General features: G+C 40.0%; 3 protein-coding genes across 4 annotated transcripts; 1 reads left to right on the top strand and 2 right to left on the bottom strand.

Annotated features, from left to right (window-relative positions):
- Nucleotides 1-1279: 1279 nt before the first annotated feature.
- LOC136433254 (laforin-like) lies at nt 1280-4307 on the bottom strand. Its single transcript, XM_066425273.1, has 4 exons — nt 3447-4307; nt 2923-3126; nt 2509-2624; nt 1280-2387 (listed from the first exon to the last, which is right to left on the bottom strand). The coding sequence occupies exons 1-4, from the start codon at nt 3771-3773 to the stop codon at nt 2066-2068; spliced, it is 969 nt and encodes a 322-aa protein (XP_066281370.1). The 5' UTR covers nt 3774-4307; the 3' UTR covers nt 1280-2065.
- Nucleotides 4308-5074: 767 nt separating this feature from the next.
- On the bottom strand, nt 5075-11466 carry LOC136433256 (proteasome subunit alpha type-3-like). Its single transcript, XM_066425276.1, has 12 exons — nt 11312-11466; nt 10711-10793; nt 8453-8576; nt 8253-8285; nt 8021-8089; nt 7627-7700; nt 7159-7231; nt 6850-6915; nt 6470-6516; nt 6208-6275; nt 5927-5991; nt 5075-5703 (listed from the first exon to the last, which is right to left on the bottom strand). Exons 1-12 carry the CDS (start codon nt 11330-11332, stop codon nt 5659-5661), a joined length of 768 nt encoding a protein of 255 aa, XP_066281373.1. The 5' UTR covers nt 11333-11466; the 3' UTR covers nt 5075-5658.
- Nucleotides 11467-11677: 211 nt separating this feature from the next.
- On the top strand, nt 11678-19411 carry LOC136433251 (2-aminoethylphosphonate--pyruvate transaminase-like). 2 transcript variants are annotated; one of them, XM_066425264.1, is made up of 8 exons: nt 11678-11806; nt 14251-14510; nt 14999-15099; nt 15626-15866; nt 16126-16290; nt 16412-16571; nt 16868-17028; nt 17216-19411. In XM_066425264.1, exons 2-8 carry the CDS (start codon nt 14282-14284, stop codon nt 17371-17373), a joined length of 1215 nt encoding a protein of 404 aa, XP_066281361.1. In that variant the 5' UTR covers nt 11678-11806; nt 14251-14281; the 3' UTR covers nt 17374-19411. The 2 variants fall into 2 exon arrangements, with proteins under 2 accessions (XP_066281361.1, XP_066281362.1); XM_066425265.1 differs by having other exon boundaries at nt 11726-11810.
- Nucleotides 19412-19415: the final 4 nt, after the last annotated feature.

Consider the following 19415-nt stretch of genomic DNA (forward strand, 5'->3'; position numbering starts at 1 on the left):
CAGAGCTTCGGTTGATTCACACACACACAAACAAGGCAAACTGAAAGAGCTTACAACCCAGGTGTATTAATGAATTGTTTCAGTGAAATCAATATTGCCAGAATCAAGAAGTTAATCCCAAAAAAAAAGACTTAATCACCTTCGCCAAGAAGGCCACTACAGAAGACCACAGATCACTTTGCTGGAGACATTGGTGGTGAGGGTCTGAGATTCTGAGGGATGCTGCTTTCGTAAACACTTGTTTTTAGAAAATACACTTAATAATACAGTGACATTTTTTTACTAGTGACAGCTTCTACAGTGGAATGGAGGAACATGTATAAAGTACTTTAAGGTGTTTGCGGTCCTGTATGTATGCCATACATGTATTTCAAAACTGTCATGTGTCAAATACTTGCAAGGGTGCTGCTACTTATTAGGAACTGTGGAGTCTTGCAAAACGACTCCAGAAACCATGCTGGAGCTGGTGTATGTGTTGGGATAATCAATGTTAACTGCGGTGATGGCCAGTTCTGTGCAATTAAATCACCTCACATAGAAATATATACATGATGATACATGTAATAATTTAACATAGTTTCATAGATCTTACTGCAGTTTGATACTACAGTAGTATGCTAGCCAAAGAACATTGTTATCTTCCTCTACAACAGTTAACCTGTCTGAAGGCTGTACTCCTTCTCAAAGGAAATTTAGTTTTATCCTGATTTTAATTTCTTACTCGGTTTTGTATGTAGTCTGCAGTTCATTGTCACCCTTCTGGCACGACAGGTGCACATGTTCAGCAATGTTGTGGCCAGTTATACATACTTTGCTTTCTTACTATGTAACTTTATATATTTATGTTAATAATATAGATAATGTTTGCCTGATATTGAAATTGATATTAGAATCATTGTGGGGGTCGTTGCAAGGTATGATACTGGAAAACCCCTTTGATGAGTGCCATTGAATGAGATGTGTTTTTGTAATTTCCAGCTGAAAATATTTGTTCTTTTGTAATATATTTTAAGGGGACAATAATGTTATCTTTTTATTTACCTTCATGATTTGCATTTTTTTGCACTGTTAACTTCCACTACTGCACTACTGGTACATTTATGTTTATTTGTGTTTTGCTCTGTCACCAACGATTGTCAGTATTCATAGCTGAGCTACTGTGATTTGAGACTACCAGTAGTGTTATGTATATGACATGGAATGCACTGTGAACATCAATCTTGATGATATCACTATGATTAGAATACATGAATTATTGTTATGTAAACATTTAGTCAAGTTTAAATGGGTGATCTGTGGATTTAATTCATAATGTTCTCAACAATCATGACTTTAACACAAGGATGAGGTGTGGTATAATAAATCAATGTGTTACAGCCATTTATGTTACACACAATTTTCTCAGATCTTCCTTTACAGTCAATTAGATAAGGAGGCATTAATCAATGTGTTAAACTATTTCAATTTGCATGTGGCTCACTGTCTTTTAAAAATATGCATTTGCTTACAAACAACAGCACATTTTACATGAGGGAACTTAACAGTGCTTGGCACATAAAAACAATAAATCTTCACACAAAACAACTAGCCAATCATATTTGATAGATAATATTATAGAACTGCTAACAATCCCACAATCTTCTAAGTATCAGATATTTGGGCCCATAAGAAAATTCACCACCATTTCCCAATACCCATAATGGTAGCCAGTGGTCATCATACCCATACTTATTGCCTTTCTAAGCCCTGCGCTCATGAGGAAGGGGTCAAAACTTTGCAAAAGATGGACAGGTGCATATGCTGGTGCCTGCTATAAATCTGGCCTATGAAATTCCACACATCATGCCTGCACACCTGTTTCTGTCATTTCTGGTGTTTTGACAAGTATCCCCATGTTTTTTTTTCACAGGCAACTTGATAAAAAGCAGCATCAGAATACAGGTCATACACATCTGCTCATGAGCAGCAGAAAAAGGCACCTGGAATATTAGATTTTAGCAGGGAGACTGAATGTTCAGAAGAGCTTATGTCAGATTACAGCAGCTGAATGTCTCTCAGATCGAGTTCAGTATTCGACAGGCAGGCGGCCAAACTTGGCAGCAAAGTCCTTTTCAGCTGCCTTCAGTGCAACTTCATCGATGTAGGACACCGGTCGTCTGGAGCACACATAATACTGCATCTTACGGAAGCTCCACCCCAGCACGTACATCAGGTAGCCACAGACGACGGCAACCGACCGACCAATCCCTGCATTGCAGTGCACATAGACATTGTGCCCAGACCTCAGCAGGCCATGCAGCACATAGACAGCCTGGGGAAGCAGCTTGATACGACCCTCAGTCGACATGTCAACTGTCGGCATCCAAACATAGGAGATGCCATAGTGCCTGGGGGAAGAGAAACATTGAATGGTGAGGGACTTGCAAGTCTTATTGTACAGGTTCTGATTTTTACAATAGTAATAAACTGTTAAGACACAGCAGTGTTAGGTGATTGGTATTGATGTACCTGTAGATCTCATATATGTAGCGTGGTACATCTGAAGCAGGTGGGCAGCAGTCAGCGCTGTTGTTCAAGAGGTCATAGTCCATCTGGAAGTTCATCACAGCAGTTGTGCCCATCACCTGGGGGAGAGAAGGTACAGGGATTACATGCTGCATGATCATCAAGACCATTGTTTAATAGGGTAAATTTTACCTGGTAATGATTATGACACAAATACTAGTATGTAGGCGGGATAGACCTTCATAAGGTGGGATAGACCTCAAGTCACCATACATACTGGCAATACAAACATTGTGTGACAATGCTGGAGCCACATAGTTATTTGAAAAAAAGGTAATTCTGCCTGCCTGTTCAAAATTGTTTCCTTGTGTGAAAAGCTTCCCCAGTGGTGAGAAAACCTGGGTACCCTGGGGTTACCTGTTTCATGTCCTTGGTGATGTGTTGAGCAGTCCTGGGGCAGGAGCCCAGCCACACGTTGTCCAGGATCTCACTGTAGTGGAACAGCTGGTTGTCCGAGAGGTAGAAGAAGAACCTGGTTGTCAGATCAAATTCAGATGTCTCTCCTGCCTTATCCTGCCAGCGTGCCACGGGGTTGCAGTGAACTCCACCCTGGATATTGTCCTGAAAATGATTGGCACAGCTTCAAGTCTTACTACAGAATTGATGCTATGCCCATTTTGCTTACTTTCTCAAATTCTATGGCACAAAACTAGCTTCAACGCTATACCCCGGTAAATAGTGGAATATACATGTACACCAATTAAGTATCAGGTGGAAGCTTGGGATACATCTCAGTACATAGACTTCTCTTGCCAGGTTTATACTATAGTGAATGTGTGTAGTGACTTAATGCAATTTAATTGATAAGCTAAAAGGATCAGTTCTGTTTAATTGATCAACTTTAACCTTCTGTTCTAAAACTTCTAAATATCAAAAGTTACCTGTTGATACTCCCAGGTGCGGTTGTGCCCCTCCCCGCACCCCTCCCACTCCCACTGTGGGACTATGTCCCCCTCCCCCTTCTCATCAATCCCCCTTCCTGCAGGGCCATGCCGGACGAACTTGTACTGGAACCGCTCAGGTAAACCTTCCCCGAACAGGTCCACATCGCACGTCCAGAAAGACGGTTCCTTTGCCTTGGGGGGAATGACGGGGTGCAAGGGCAGACTGCCGTCGGGGTTCCACGAGCCCAGTGCCGAGAGGGACCCCACCACCGCAACGGAGTAGCCCTCCTCGATGAAGGCAGCTAGACCGAACCGAATCTTCATTTCTCTGGCCGTTTACAAATGCTAACAACAACGATTCCAGAGTTAGATTCATACGCAAGCGATAGAGCCGATCCGTATATCTGTGAATTGTCAAAATTAAAATGTCCTAGCAGACGACAAAATGGCGATTGTGTCCGACCGAAACGGTTTGTCAGACCGTTGCATCTCCAGAGATCTCTTCGTAGCAAGACAGTTTATCTCCTTCTAACTGACTGATGAAAAAGTTAGCTAACTTTTGTCCCCAGAAGGTCACGATCGGACACTCCTGCCACTTGGCAAAGCGGCATGGCACGTTCTGCGTTTACCACACATACAGCAGTGCACATACAGCACGTCTCCGCCTCACGAAAAATGTGGGCGCCATTTATAGCCTTCACCTTTGACCCTAATATTGCGTGCTTGGCATCCATGTAACGTTACATTTTGCAAGGTGCATTATCATGATACATTTTTTCAGTAAACGAAAGGACAAAATTTTTCCTGGCTTTAATAGCAGAGCGCAATTATCATTGCACCTTGCTTCTTAATTATTGTTTCATGATCGTAAGTTACTTTCTGTATCTTTCACTACCCAAAACAATTGAAACTGAATCAATTTGTTTGTACCCCCCACCCCCATGGCATAAGCCCAAGGGGTCAGATCCATGACAAATTAGCCTGCCCAGAATGTTTTCAATGCCACCAAGTTAATATTGAGTGAAGGTCAGATCTTGAACATCTCAGCACTAGCATGTACGAGGGGTGATCAATAAGTCCTCGGCCTCACCCAGAAATAAAGCGCACAACTCAAATATAGGGGAATAATTTTAAAGAACAAAGTCTTTCATGAATGTTTACCATAATTCAAATCATTGTTATCATTTGCAGGTGATACTCAGTAACGTTAAGTGAGGTGGAAGGATAAAGACATGGACAATTGAGCTGCAACCTGAGGTGTGCAGGCCAACTTGCTCTACTGAAAGTCAGGGAATGTTCTTCAAACATTTTGGCAAAAAAATGAAACTCTTTGAAGATTTAATACCGATTCATGGCATGAGAAACTCCACCCACTCAGCTCTGATCACAGTTCAACCTTGTTTCTCTCGCCACATGCCTACTGAATTTTAAATGGACGTTGACTGGAAAGTATTGACCACAAATTTGTTGGATATTGCTGAAAGACTTCATACTACATACTTATGACCCGAAATGTGAGCTGTGCACCTTATTTCTTGGTGAGGCCAAGGACTTATTGATCACCCCTCGTACATGTATCAACCTTACCTGACATTCCAAATAAAGGAGACACCCAGACAGACAAATGGAGGACATCATATTTAATTCAAAAGGTCAGTCATAGACCATGCATGTGCATGGTTAGAGCTATCCTGCAATAAAGATTCCCTCTACAACACAGAAAACTGGTGTATCACCAATCATCCTAGCTATCAAGCACTAGTTGTTGTTATGCTCCCCAGGTTTTAAAGAATTTTGAGCTACCAGTGAATGTCACTTATCAGTCAAACTAGGACAAGGAGTCATCATATGTCTGGCCTGGAAATAATGGTGAATAATGTGACATTCGTGTGAAAAAGAATGTGTCCTTTGGAGTTTACAGTCATCAATAATGCAAAATGGACAGGTTCCTCACTACTCATTGACATTGGATTGTTGTGGCTGGATGCTAACTCTTGGACAATATGTTCCGGACATCTTTAGTGAAAAGGGCATACTTACGTATCACAGGGGTTTATAAAGGTTCCACATTTACCTTAACTTTAACAAAACACCAGAATATTTACAGGGGCTCATTTCAGATACCAATGAGATCCAGCTTCCTACACTATGTGGTGTTCATTACTAAGTTTATTGACATCCATGTCATCATGTCTGTGTGCCTGACACATCACAGATCCTCTTCATCAGAATCATCACTCTCCTCCATAGACTCCTGTAAGGACAACAACACATTAGAAAAATCTGTACATTGAAACATACACAGTAATTTCTTTCACATCCGGGGTAGCATTTTTCTCAACTTTTTGCCAATGATCATGATCGCGTAATGTTACAGTTCTGATACCATGCTTGCTTACATATAGATTCAACTACACTTTTCACACTCATCCCAAAAGAATCAAAAGTGGAAATAAAGGAGAAGGTCAGCAGCATACCTTTGCAAATTTCTCTGCTTCTACCACAATGTCCTTAGGTACCATCTCATGCCTTCCATTGGTTACTACAGGGACAAAAAACATGATATTATGTAAGTAGGTCACAGCAAATATATATTTACAATCATTATCTTTGTACAGGCATTCATCTGAGCTTCAGTATTGTAAGGTACAAAGCTGTATATAATAGTCTATAATAGTCTATTTGTAAAAATCAACTATTACAGGACATTTTAAAGACATCCTAGAGAAAGAAGAAAAGAAAAGTCCTAACTACTCACCATCGCCTACCCAGCTCAGCTCCAACTCAAAGGCTTTGTCTTTCACTTCATCATGGACAATGTAGATGCTACAGGACATAAAGTTGAAATGGTTATCTTTAATCTGATTACTTCAACATAAGAACCTTCAAATTTATAAATTTTCAATCAACAACGGAGCAGATTCTGGCTCGGAAAGTGAAATTCATTGCAAAAAATAGCCTTTTATACACTATTCTCAGCATCTTGATAGATTTATGTAGAACAGAAGAGGAGACCTTACATCTTTGCTGCTTCCTTCACCAGATCTCTGCATGACTGATCTGCCATCTGAAGAAGGCAAAAAGTCATGGCATGAATAAAACATCAGAGTATGACTTCTACTCTCCGTGGACAAAGACAACTATGTTTTTACACAACAATCCATATAAGTGAAGAGAAATATTGCAATGAGACAAGGTTTCAATAACCTTTCCTTCACACTATCAAACTGTACAGGTACTCTGACAACTTGTACTTCTTAAGGTTCTCAACTCTGATTAAGAGATCAGTTCTTAAACAAGACAAACATACACAATAGACTCATATCATAATACCAATTTGCATACAGATCTGTCATCACCTCTGTGACACTGGTCCGTAATTTTCAAAGTAAGTAAATACCTTCAGTTTCTCTATCTCTGTTTTTGCTGCCTGTCTTGCCTTGCCGATGGCACAGCCATAATAACCCTGTAATTAAACAATTACAATACACATTCATGTATAAACATTGACAACAATAACTGTAATGGTTATCCACAAATGTATGCATATCAACCAGTATTTAATAGAAAATGGTATTGGCCAGCCAGACTCTTGGTTACAAATACAGTGCTGGTGCTCTAGGGAAGTCTGATCAAACAATGCCTAAGATTTTACACTGTTTTTATGTTGCTGAATTTGAAAGCTCAAAGGATAAGCAAATTGACTTACCCAGTGGACTCCTGATGGATCCATCATGTACAGCTGCGGTCCATCATCTTTGTCGTAAGATCCAAGCATCACACTGAAACACACAATACACATGTGGTCAACAAAATATGGAACAAAAGCTACAGTATCAGACAGGTATGAAGGATTGGTTCCCTCTGAACTATTAAACATCCAGTTTCTTCTACCAACTGCAAGTAATACATGTAGTGAATTATCCTTAGAGTGCAAAGATGAGCTTTCTATATGCATGAAGAATGCATACACTACTACACACTTAAAAATTCCAGGACGCTCAAAGGGCTCTCCTTAACTTTTATCCAGGACTTAACTGTTGATTGTTGCTAGTTACTGCAACAATTATTCAAATTAAAGAAATCAAAACTTAGTGACAAGAATCCTGGCTGAATGCACTTAAAAAGATATATGGTTGATATGTTCCGGGCAGCAGGAAATGAAATAACAACCCACCTGCATCCAAAAGGCCTGACATGGCTGTACAGGGTGTAGGCATGCATGTACATGGCCACTCTGTCTGCCAGGTTCTGAAGGACAAGAAAGAAGTGGTTGTATAAAAAAAAAAGTTGTCCATTTAACAATGATTCAACCGTTAATAGAAAAAGTACCATGTTGTACTCATAACCCACCCTTTTACAAAATACATGTACCAGTAATGGGTTTACTTAATTGACTAAAAGTTAAAGATGGGAGCATCTGCTGGGCATAAGTGGAGTGTATTGGATGTCTAAAGCTTAGTAAACAAGGTAGGCTATAGAAAAATATGCTTTTGCCTCAATTTTTCTGTCAAGCTCTAGGTATTGAAAGCCACCTTTTTTAACTCTACAAAATTGGAATTGACACTGACCTTGCATGGAATGTCCCCACCATAGTTGTACCTGAAGTTACTGGCCTCGTCTCTGGCTATCTCAGATATCTGTGTGGACAATGGGAACAAAGCATGAAGCACTGGTTGATAAATATAACCAGGGCTCATATTACACAATAAATATTGCATCTTTAGAGTGTTCTTTAAAGAAATGCCTTACAAAACTGACGACATGAAAATGAAAGTAAACCTAGGGTAAACTGATACACACCTGTCTGGCATCAGCAAGAAGACCTGCTACAGACTGTAAAGGAAAGAGTCAACACTTTGCTTTAATAACAAGCTTGATTTTTGAAGTGACAATGAATTCTAATTTATGTATTCACAGTATGATTTTGATGCTATACTTAAGCAGAACAAGGAATAATAGAAACAAAGCAAACAGATAAGAGCTACGTGTTTACAGTTTACCATGCCGATGTGCCTATCAATGTTGAAGATCCTCTTGTTTGCTCCTGCCTCGTACAGCTTGGACTGAACCAACTTCTCAACAGCAAAAACAACACCATCCTTTCCTCTGATGCCAACAGCAGTCCTACAGGGGATAATCACACCTGGTGTCATGGTTGTAGCACAGTACATGCTTTTCAACTTACGTTACGATATGATCAATTCCAATTCCTGTCTTGTTTCTCTGAAGTGTGGCTTTTTTTACACAGAGATAACCATATTTTTTAAATGTGAGTATCTTGCTACCACTCACTGTTTTTCTGTCCATTATTCCCAGTCTCGCAAGGGTTAGAAACAAGCGAGGTTTGAAGCCAGTGTTTCCGCCAGACCGCGACTGAGAGGCCGTCCACTTGGGGAGGGCCGTACCGCGAAAATTAATTCACCGTACCGCGAAAATTAATTGACCGTACCGCGAAAATTAATTGACCAGGAAAAGTAACTGAATGTTGTGATCAGAAAAGACTGTTAATTTTTCAAAATCAATTTGTTACGAAGGTCGCTATAATTCTGCTTCAATCGTCACAAAATGCGATCTATATTAACCAGAAACGCCTGAAGTGTAAAGGGGTTTTCCAGCCCTGTGGTCACATGATATCTTGCCGTCAACCAATCAGAGCACAGGTTTTATGACGCGGACCAATCAGCGCTTAGAACCTTGCATATCAATGAGCTTAAAAACATGGCAACCGGCCCAGGACGGGGCAGGTTACGACTCGACTTATGTGAATTCATAGCGAAAAATACGGTTTATCTACGGTACATATGGAGAATTTTCACGGAAAAACATTCAAAGGAATATATATTGTGTCGAATACGGTCAGAAATGATGGCGAATCGCGGCAAATCACGACGTAGAGGCTGAAATGCACGGGGGAAATTCTTGTTTTGTTTACGTTTTTCCTTGTTTTCTTCGGGTTGGGGTATTGTGCGCGTGAGAAATTTGCGCGTGAAAAACTTGCGCGTGAAAAATTTGCGCGTGAAAAAATAAAGTCCAAGAAATGTGTCAGAAAATGTGCACTACAAAATTCTTAGTCGGAAAAATGTTACCCCATGATATGATTTTGCATCTGTTTCCTGAATTTTGGGTCTGAATTTTAGGTCCCTTGGGAATATCTAAGCTGACTCCCAAGGGATTTAAAACCTTTTTGGAGGTTTTAAGCTTAAAACTTGAAATAAGATGACCCACAATGGAACTAAGTATCTTATTGTTGCATTCTCAAGTTCAAAATGTTGTTCTTTCCATCTACAAGTGATTTTTAAGTGATTTTCAAATGTTAAGTTTTCACGCACAAAAAAGTTTGAAATTTGCGCGTGAAAGCATTTGCTTGAGAAAAGATGAAATTAGGCTAATACAATGGACAAAATGGAGAAAAGCTTCAAATAGTTACATTTTACAATACCAAACCTTATATAAGTAACTTGACTATGTATTTCTTGAAGATTTAAGTGATTTTCAAATGTTTAGGTTTCAGGCCCCCAAAAGTTTAACTATTCCCAAGGGACCTATTCCCAAGGGACTAAAAAATCAAACCATAAATTCAGGTGTCAGATGAAAAATTGTATCATGGGATCACATTTTCCTGTGTAAGAAAATTATACTAGACACATTTTAAAGAAATTTATTTTTTCACGCACAAATTCTTCACGCGCAAATTTTCACGCGCAAATTTTTCACGCGCAGAAAACCCGTTCCCGTTTTCTTCGATGACTTTCTTCGATTGAGTCTTGAAAAACGGGTTTTTAATGAGATCACCGTATGCCAAAGGCACCGACATTGATTCTTCGCAAGCTTAACAATAGCAACAAACAAAAGAGTGTGAATGTCCAACGATATAGAGCGTCCCCACGCCCGCAGTAACAAAGAAAAACAAAGAAATTATGCCGACCTCTCGTATTTTTTCCCCGATTTCTCGGCATTTAGTTTGTCTTTTTTTTTTAAGAGGACGGCCTATGTCTGAGTTCAGGCCGTCCAAAGCGACATAAGGCCGTCATTTGACAGGAAGACGCCCCTCTGGCGGAAACACTGTTTGAAGCACATGTAGAAGTAAGATTTTTAATGTTTGAATGCCAATGGCTGAAGAAACCAAACTCACTAGTAAAAGCTATATGATACCCAGACAGTACTCTTTCCAATCTGACATCCCTGGTATTCAGCTAAGTGAGCAATGATAATGCTCTCTGATAATGAGCGTATCAGATTTTCTACAAGTAATACTTACCCACTGTTCTCCACTGCCTTGTTGGCATATTCTACCTGGAACACTCGGCCATCAGGGGAGAACTGCGATGCTGACAGGTCATACTGTTCAATGTGGAGAGTAGAGAACAAATTGTAAGACATTATCATATACAAACTCCTATCTTAGGAAGTTAGGTCTTACATATCTTATATTGCCATAAATTATGCTTGTTTGTAGACATAATAGTTGGACCCAAAAAAATTGTCACCTTGTTAGCAGTAAAACCTAATTGGCTAGAATGTTCTTTTTTAAAGATTATTATTTCCCAGCACATCACCCATTTTGTTTTGTTCTGAGCACCATCCTTTTTTTTGGAGCACCACGACCAACCATGCATCCGGGGCGTGATGCCCCAGCTGGGGAGTTTGCCCAGTATGAAATAGATGTAGATTATGATATTCCCTCTCTTTTGAAGTAACCAGTACAATTTTCTAAGCATATAACTAACTGAATAATTTTTGTGTTCACGGCATGAGTGGGAGGGGGGCATATAAACTACATGGAAGCATGCTTGGTTCTTGCTAACATTTTAACTGGAAAAACGTACAGCTGGAGCCATAATATATCATCATGCACTTACCCCAGTTCCTATAGAGCTCATCTTTACTGGTGGCTGCTGACAGCAATGTTTAAAGATGGAGAAATGAAGTAAAGATCTTCGCAAACGTTAGAGGAAAGTGACTAAGGAAAACTGAAAAATCGGCTTGAGGTCAGAACGCATGCGTGATAAGAGATTAGGGCTAAAGTTGAAAGGTCGCTTCCCGCCAAACAAATCGGTCCCTGATTGCGCAATGCACACTCACAAAGATTTGTCGTAAGATACGATTTATTTCATGTCACACCCAAGCATATTATACTTCTTCAAACACATTTTGTTTTCCTTCATCTATCAATAAAGTTCAAATTCCCTAATTAACATAATTACCTAGCAACACAGTCAATGTCAAGTTTTGTTGGCTTTTCCCTGGCCCAGGGGATTGAGCGATCCCGGCGGCCACGTGAACGGGACACAAACTGGGTCACGAGTTCGAACTCGCGAAGACTGAGCGTCCCGGGTGGAGGGTCCGGGATCAGGGTGGGTATTAAAGTCTCTTTGAATTTCAAGTCAGCCGTCTTCTTGATATTGAAAATATGCAACCTTGATTAAATTAAGCTGTGATTTGCGAGAAGCTGCACACTGCGTAACGGCCAGCCCTTCAGGGGGACCTGTCCCGAACTCAGAGCTGACCGCATAGCGGTACCGCGGCGCGCTAATTATAATGGCGGCCTTAAATAAACAACCGATAGAGTGAAGTGAGGAAATCTTTATATACGAAAAACCCATAACTTTGAACTTATGATAATGACATAAAAGGAACCCGGCGCAGGGCGCTCCCAGCTGGAGTCAGTGCCCGTGACCTTCAAACCGATCGTGGGGGACACTGCTCTTTCTGAGCGCTTTGTCTTTGCGTTTTAGTTTGATATGAAGTTATTTCCTCACTGATTGGGATTAACAGCGAGATATAGAGTCAAACTGCAGATCTCTGTTTAGGTGGGCGAATGGCAGGGATAATTCACCTTCACTCCAGCGCAAGAAAATCTGGAATCAATGGGAATGGGACTAATGTATTTGCAAGGCACCACTTGGATGGATATCATTATCAACATGATTTTATTTATCACAATGAATGCCTTTGTTAGTACTTAGCAAAATGATCAATATGTATTGTGTGCGGCTTGATGGTAATGTCAACCGAGGATGTTGAACTACTAGTCAATCAAATCACAAAGAAATGGGCTGAACTGGGAAAATATCCCGCCAGAAAACAAACAGTTTTGTGTTACTTATCCTATTCCATTGTTTCAGCTACAGATTATTATGTATTGCTACAGATGTTTGGTAAGATGACTTTCATTCTTCTTGTTTCTGCCTTAACAAGACGTTTCTTAGATATTCTTTTACTATTATGAATGCCTCATATCTGACTGAAATATGTCACAGGACTCATTATTTAGGTGGGTGTGCCCCAATTTTGTTGAGCTCCATAACCCCCCAAGCAACAAATCACAAAGAAATGCACTGAACTGGGAAAATATCCCGCCAGAAAACAGACAGTCTTGTGTTACTTACTAGTATCCTATTCCATTGTTTCAGCTACAGATTATTATAATTGCTACAGATATTTGGTAAGATGACTTTCATTCTTCTGATATCTGTAGAATTTTATTAGATATTCTTTTACTATTATTATTTATATATGCTTGGTATCTGACTGAATCACAGGGCTCATTATTTAGATGTGTGTGCCCCAATTTTGTTGAGCTCAAAACCCCCCAAGCAACAAATCCCCTTCCAAATCACAAAGAAATGCACTCAACTGCTATGGAAATATTTTGTCCTGTTCCATTGCCTCAGCTGCTATTGCTACAGATGGTGGGTAAGATTTTTGGTGTTGTATCTGCAGACACTTTAATTCAGACTTCATCTTATTTTTTGTGTGCTTCATAAAGATACAAGGGGCGTTCAATAAATTTTGTGCGCTTCTTGATGATACAAGGGGCCTGCAATAACTTAGTTTTGTGGGCTTTTTGAAGATACATGGTTCAATAAGTTTGCGGCATCCCAGAAATTAGGCCACACCAATTTACTTGGAATCGCCTGCTTCTATTTCTCCAAAATTAAAAAAAAAACCATCACCACACCCCCCATTTTAGGACATTTTTCCTCGCTACATTATTATAAAGCCATTTAGGAATTTTTTGTATGGCAAAAATGGCCTACGCACCCTAGTGATTGTAAATACTTATTTCTGTTTAAGAAAAATTATGATACAGAAGTCATGCTGTTGTTTGTCAGTTTTTGTGTGGAAATCCATATAAAAAGGCATCACACTCCATAATCATGTCCCAAAGCTTACATGTAACTTATTTAATGCCTCTTGTACGTCAAGGTGCCCTGCAGTAGGGATATATCAATAAGGCTTTTATGCACGTTCTTGAAGTAGAGGAGCTGCGAAATGATTCAAATCACACATGAAGGAAATGATGAATTTTTGTTTACCTTCTCAGATGGTTGATTGTTATTATTTTGTTGGTTATCCAGGACTTTTTTGTACAAACATTGAACACTGCGAAATGATTCAAATCACACATGAAGGAAATGATGAATTTTTGTTTACCTTCTCAGATGGTTGATTGTTATTATTTTGTTGGTTATCCAGGACTTTTTTGTACAAACATTGAACACTGCGAAATGATTCAAATCACACATGAAGGAAATGATGAATTTTTGTTTACCTTCTCAGATGGTTGATTGTTATTATTTTGTTGGTTATCCAGGACTTTTTTGTACAAACATTGAACACTGCGAAATGATTCAAATCACACATGGAGGAAATGATGAAACATTTTTGTTTACCTTCTCAGATGGTTGATTGTTATTTTTTTGTTGGTTATCCAGGACTTTTTTGTACAAACATTGAACACTTCTTTTAAGACTGTCAGGCAATAGAAGTTTAAAATTACTGTATTTCCTTGCAGGACAAGAACACAGCTGTGCTAACTGGAAACCATGCCACTCAACAGACAAGCAAACCCTGCCATTTCTAATGGTAGCCACTCCCCAGCAGCAGAGAAGGCAGTCCCTCTCACACCACCTGCAGACAAGAAACTGTTCACACCTGGACCACTGGGGGTCAGTCTCTCCACCAAACAGGCCATGCTGCGCGACCTTGGGTCACGGGATGTAGAGTTTGTTAACACAGTCAGTTTCATTCGACAGAGACTGTTGGAAGTTGCAGGTAAGAAGTCTTGGATGATGGATCCTATCAGTAATGGCTTTAATATATACAATTTTAGATAACTCCAGTGTAGGTGGACTCCTGGAGTCCTGGTCATCCGTCTGTGTACTTTTGCATTTCTCATAAAATTTGTGGTCTGAAAAATTTACCCTGCACATTGTCCATGTGGTATACTGTCGACTTTCAGTACAGGACAGGTGTAAGAATCCCTCCACAGTGTAACCATCCTTTTTCTCATAGCTGTCCCTTGTTACTTTATAACATGGATAGGAGATAACACATGGTATGCACCTTGGCATGGTCTATATATTAGTAGGCTATGGTGGCACACTGATAGGTTTATGGATTGTAGTACGTTTGTATCAATTCTTTTATTTATGCATGTCTCTATTCTCTGTGCACAGTCTCTTAATATTATTGATGATGTATTGTACTTGCCATTTCTCCCTTGCTGGTCTGACAACACTGGTTCACAACTTTTCCTTCAGGTGTTCCTGCATCAACCCACACCTGTGTACCTGTGCAGGGCAGTGGCACGTTTGCTGTGGAGGCTGTGATTACTACAACAGTACCAAGGGAAAGTGGCAAGGTCAATGCATATCTGCAGCTCACGCACACACAGAATTCATGCAATTATGGGGAAATATAAGTCATGGAATGAGTGTTAATGGGAAATAATCAGTGTGAGAGTCTTGCAAAGTGAGAGTCACAAAATTTGATTGTAAGGCTCAGGTATGGAGGGTTATAGCCTTTTGGGTCCAGTTGGAGACATCTAATGCATCAAACTTAGTGTGTGACTTAACAATGATTTATGAAATTACTGATATGATGTCATTGCTGATATGACAACTTTTGATCAGTAGATTTATCATTATACACATGTACATGTGTTTTAATCAGAAGTCGGTATCTAATAACTGATCAACTTATTCATTATCTTAAATTCAATATTTGTTCGAGCAGGTTCTTCCGCAGCTATCAGCCAAGTTTGTATAATGTCCAAACCGTGAAGAGTAGTCTTGCCAATCAGGATCCTCAGTCCAGATCCAAGGTGATGCAGGCTGCAGACTTAAGGCTTCACCTTGTAGGGCTTCACAGCTGTCTTCCCCCTGCAGATGTTGGTCCTGGTGAATGGTGCTTATGGCCAGCGTATGGCCACCATCTGCCAAGCACAAGGCCTGGAACACAGGGTCTTGAACTTTGAGGAGACTCAGAAGGTCCAGGTTGAAGAGGTTGCACGGGTTCTTGCTGAGGATCCATCCTTTACAAACGTGGCCATCGTGCACTGTGAGACGAGCTCGGGAGTCTTCAATCCTGTGGAGGAGGTGGGCAGGGCTGTGAAGAAACTCTGTCCAGGTGAATTTTGTTTATGGGACATTCAATCAAGGCATGAAAGTTTAATTATGCATTCGTCTTTTGACCATCAACTTGTGCCTCACAATTCTTCCCATACAACATTTAAAGCTCATGCAAGATGGAGAAAAATCCAACCAAATTTATAATAGCTAATAGTATGTGGATCACTTTAACGTGTTATAGAAGTTAAAACTTAATTTTTCTTCTGTTAAAGAAGGCAAGGGAGTAAGTAGATTCCTAAATTTCTTTCACACTGCAGAGGCTTGTTACTTAGTGGATGCGATGAGTAGTTTTGGAGCAGTGCCCCTGGACCTGACTGGAGGCAGTGTGGACTTCATGGTCAGTTCTGCCAACAAGTGCATCGAGGGAGTGCCAGGATTCGCCTACGCCATCTGTAGGACGGGCAGACTGCTCAGCTGTAAAGGTCAGGACACTGTCAGTCAAGTTTAAACACATTCATTGGTCCTTTTCCCTTTTGCCAGTAATTTCCAGTTTCTTTGACAGCTTCTGTCAGCAGGTGTATTACTTGTCTGATCTACCTGCAGGTGTGGCCCGCAGCCTGAGTTTGGACTTGGTGGAGCAATATCTTGGGCTGGAAAAGAACGGACAGTTCCGCTTCACACCTCCGACACACGCCATGCTGGCATTCTGCCAGGCGCTGCGTGAGTTGGAGCAGGAAGGGGGTGTGCAGGGCAGGGCCAAACGGTACAGAGGAGTCAGAGCAACCTTGAAAACCTGCATTTTTATCCAATTTCCAATTGACTAGAATCAGTGTCTTACTCTTTTCTACACTGCTTTAATGTAGACTAGGTTGAGGTGTGGACAATGTGAAGATACATGTAACTTTCAGGGCTTGTCCTTGTACATATCTAAGTCTATTCCCCCACTGTAGAAGAACCATCATGATAGAGTACTGTAGGCATGATGAAAGTACTGGCAGCAGCCCTTTGGGTACTTCTGTGTCACTATGGATGTCTTACTGAAGATGTTGATCTCTTCAGGTATCAAGCCAACCGCAAGGTACTTCGGGAGGGGATGGCTTCACTGGGCTTCCAGGAACTGCTGGATGAAACCCATCAAGGTTACATCATCACTTCATACCGTTTCCCCGACCATCCAGCCTTCAGCTTCACAGACTTTTACTCACAGCTCAATGAAAAAGGTGAGACAGGAATATAACTTACAGAAATTTTTGCATGAAAGGAACTTCACTTGCACATTCTGCATTTCATCCCAAAGTTTTCCAGTCACTGTTTCATTTTTTTTTCTGAATGTTTTTATGGTGTTAGTTATATTGTGTCCTGTTCAGCTATGAATCCTGACACTTTCTGTCCTCTGTGTTCCCCCAGGCCAGGTGATTTACCCAGGAAAGGTGACAAAGGCGGACTGCTTCCGTGTGGGCAACATCGGGCACCTGTTCCCTGAGGACATGCAGTACCTGCTGCGCTGTATACAGGAGGTGTGTGCCGACATGGGCATCCCTCTGCCTCTGATCACCAGCAGCTAGATAAAACAGCTTTGAAGGAAAGCTCCATCCGTCCTATATTAAATAGCTAGGCTACACGCGCTTCTCAGAGCATCAAATATCATATATGTCCTAGTACTCTTGAGAATTGCTAGGTCAAATAAAAGACAAATATTCTGTATGTGCATATAAATTATGGGTTACAAGGGGCTTGCAGTTGCTCACACTCAATCACTATCCACTCTGTACCAATAATGGCAATGTAACGTATGCCTATAAGAACATCAGTGGACTGTAGTTGATTGTTTTCTTGCATCCGTGTACTGTTACAAATGTGCAATGTACTGCTGCCCCCCTTGTTTTCTTTAGATAAAACACTTGTATGAAATAGCTGTAGACTAGATATAATACAAAGTAGAATTATTGGCCATCACCTTCCTTCTGTAACAATTCTAAGACATAAAAGTGCATCTCCTCTGTCTTATAAAAGTTGCATACAAAGGACATTTTAAAGTTTATGCAAAAATTTATAAATTGTTTGGCAGAAAAAAGATGAGAAAGTACCAATGACTCCACTGATATCGGACACTTCTGCACTTTACCAAATTAGCTCATGGCTAATCAGACCAACTGAGCTCAACACCCTAACCCTAGCAGAGTTGACCAGGTTGTTGGGTCGAGTTGACTGGGCCAAGTTGGTAAAGAGCTAGCGCTTACAGTGGCCTGCCCTACATCTGCTGGGCCCCTAGCAGGGAGCCTGCTGTTACAGCCTTGGACAGCAGAGTTTGCATTGCACAGACTAGAAAAGGGCTGAATCGTCCTGATCCATGACTCAACTACCGGTACTTGAAAGTTGACCCAAAATCTATTACATTCAATACTGTTTTTGATGCCACTGCAAACTTATTCCAGAAGTAGGCTAGAATCACACCACAATTCAGGAAATCTAAAATCTCTACAAATAAAGAATTAAAATAGGAACATATTTATCAAGATCCTTGATATTTTCTAAAATGTTTTAATTTCCGTTGAATTCATCAATCCAAAAGTATATTTTCCAATCTTCTTTAGAAATTGTCAAACATGAAGTCTTTGAATGTAACTCAGCTGATGACGGGGGACTGTGAACCAGTTAGATGGTTTGTTACAACTAACTGACGTGGGTAATAAAAATAATAAGATGTCATTTGCACTAGCCAGGGTACCATCCTGGTTAGTTAGATGTCGTCTTTAGGAATGAGAATATGTCAGGGGATGTATTGTAGCCAGAGTGATACCCATTTACACTTTCACTTGGTATTATAAGCTAGGTATTTAGAACAAATATTGGCGATATATCAACAATTGAAACAGGGAAACTTTTTCTGGATACACATGCCTTGCTGCACTGTAACTTGATAACTATTTTGATAACTTATATATCAGTATATTGTAATCCCTGATTGTTTAAGTTATTTTCAAGAACACTACATTACCTTTTGGTCCACTGTATATGAAGACAGGATGAGTAGATATTATATAATGGATGTATTCCATTGCTGTGCCATATAAGCATTGTTGCTGCTTACATATTAATGATAAAGAGTTACTTGTTGAATTGGGTGCAAGCTGCTAATCTACTTACACAGTTATTTTGGTGTTGTCCAACTTGAATATTTCAGTATGAGTCTATTTCATTGAAATATTTTATGAACACTGTTGTGTTCGCTTTCCAATCTTCAAATTGAAGGATCTCTGCAAGTTAAGTTAATGTAATTCTTTATTGAGTAACATTAACTTATATATAATCTTGGTTGGTTTAAACCACTTTGTGCCTGTTATTGATAGAATGTAAGAAAAGAATCTGGAAAAGCAACAAGAGAAAGACATGTCAGTGTCGAGACTGAAATGTATTATGATAGTGTTCTGTAGTTAGCCCTAATGTATTAGCTACTTACCTTAGATAGTTTGAGATACAGTACAAAGTTCTCAGAGCGAATTGTTTCTTTGATTGATGATTTCTTATGTTACCGATGTTTTCTCTTATAAGTCTAGCTGATTTTGTTTTTATCAATTAATAAAGAATGGCATTTTATCTCAACTTT

The sequence above is a fragment of the Branchiostoma lanceolatum genome, chromosome 4 (assembly GCF_035083965.1).
Source record: "Branchiostoma lanceolatum isolate klBraLanc5 chromosome 4, klBraLanc5.hap2, whole genome shotgun sequence".
Lineage (NCBI taxonomy): Eukaryota > Metazoa > Chordata > Leptocardii > Amphioxiformes > Branchiostomatidae > Branchiostoma > Branchiostoma lanceolatum.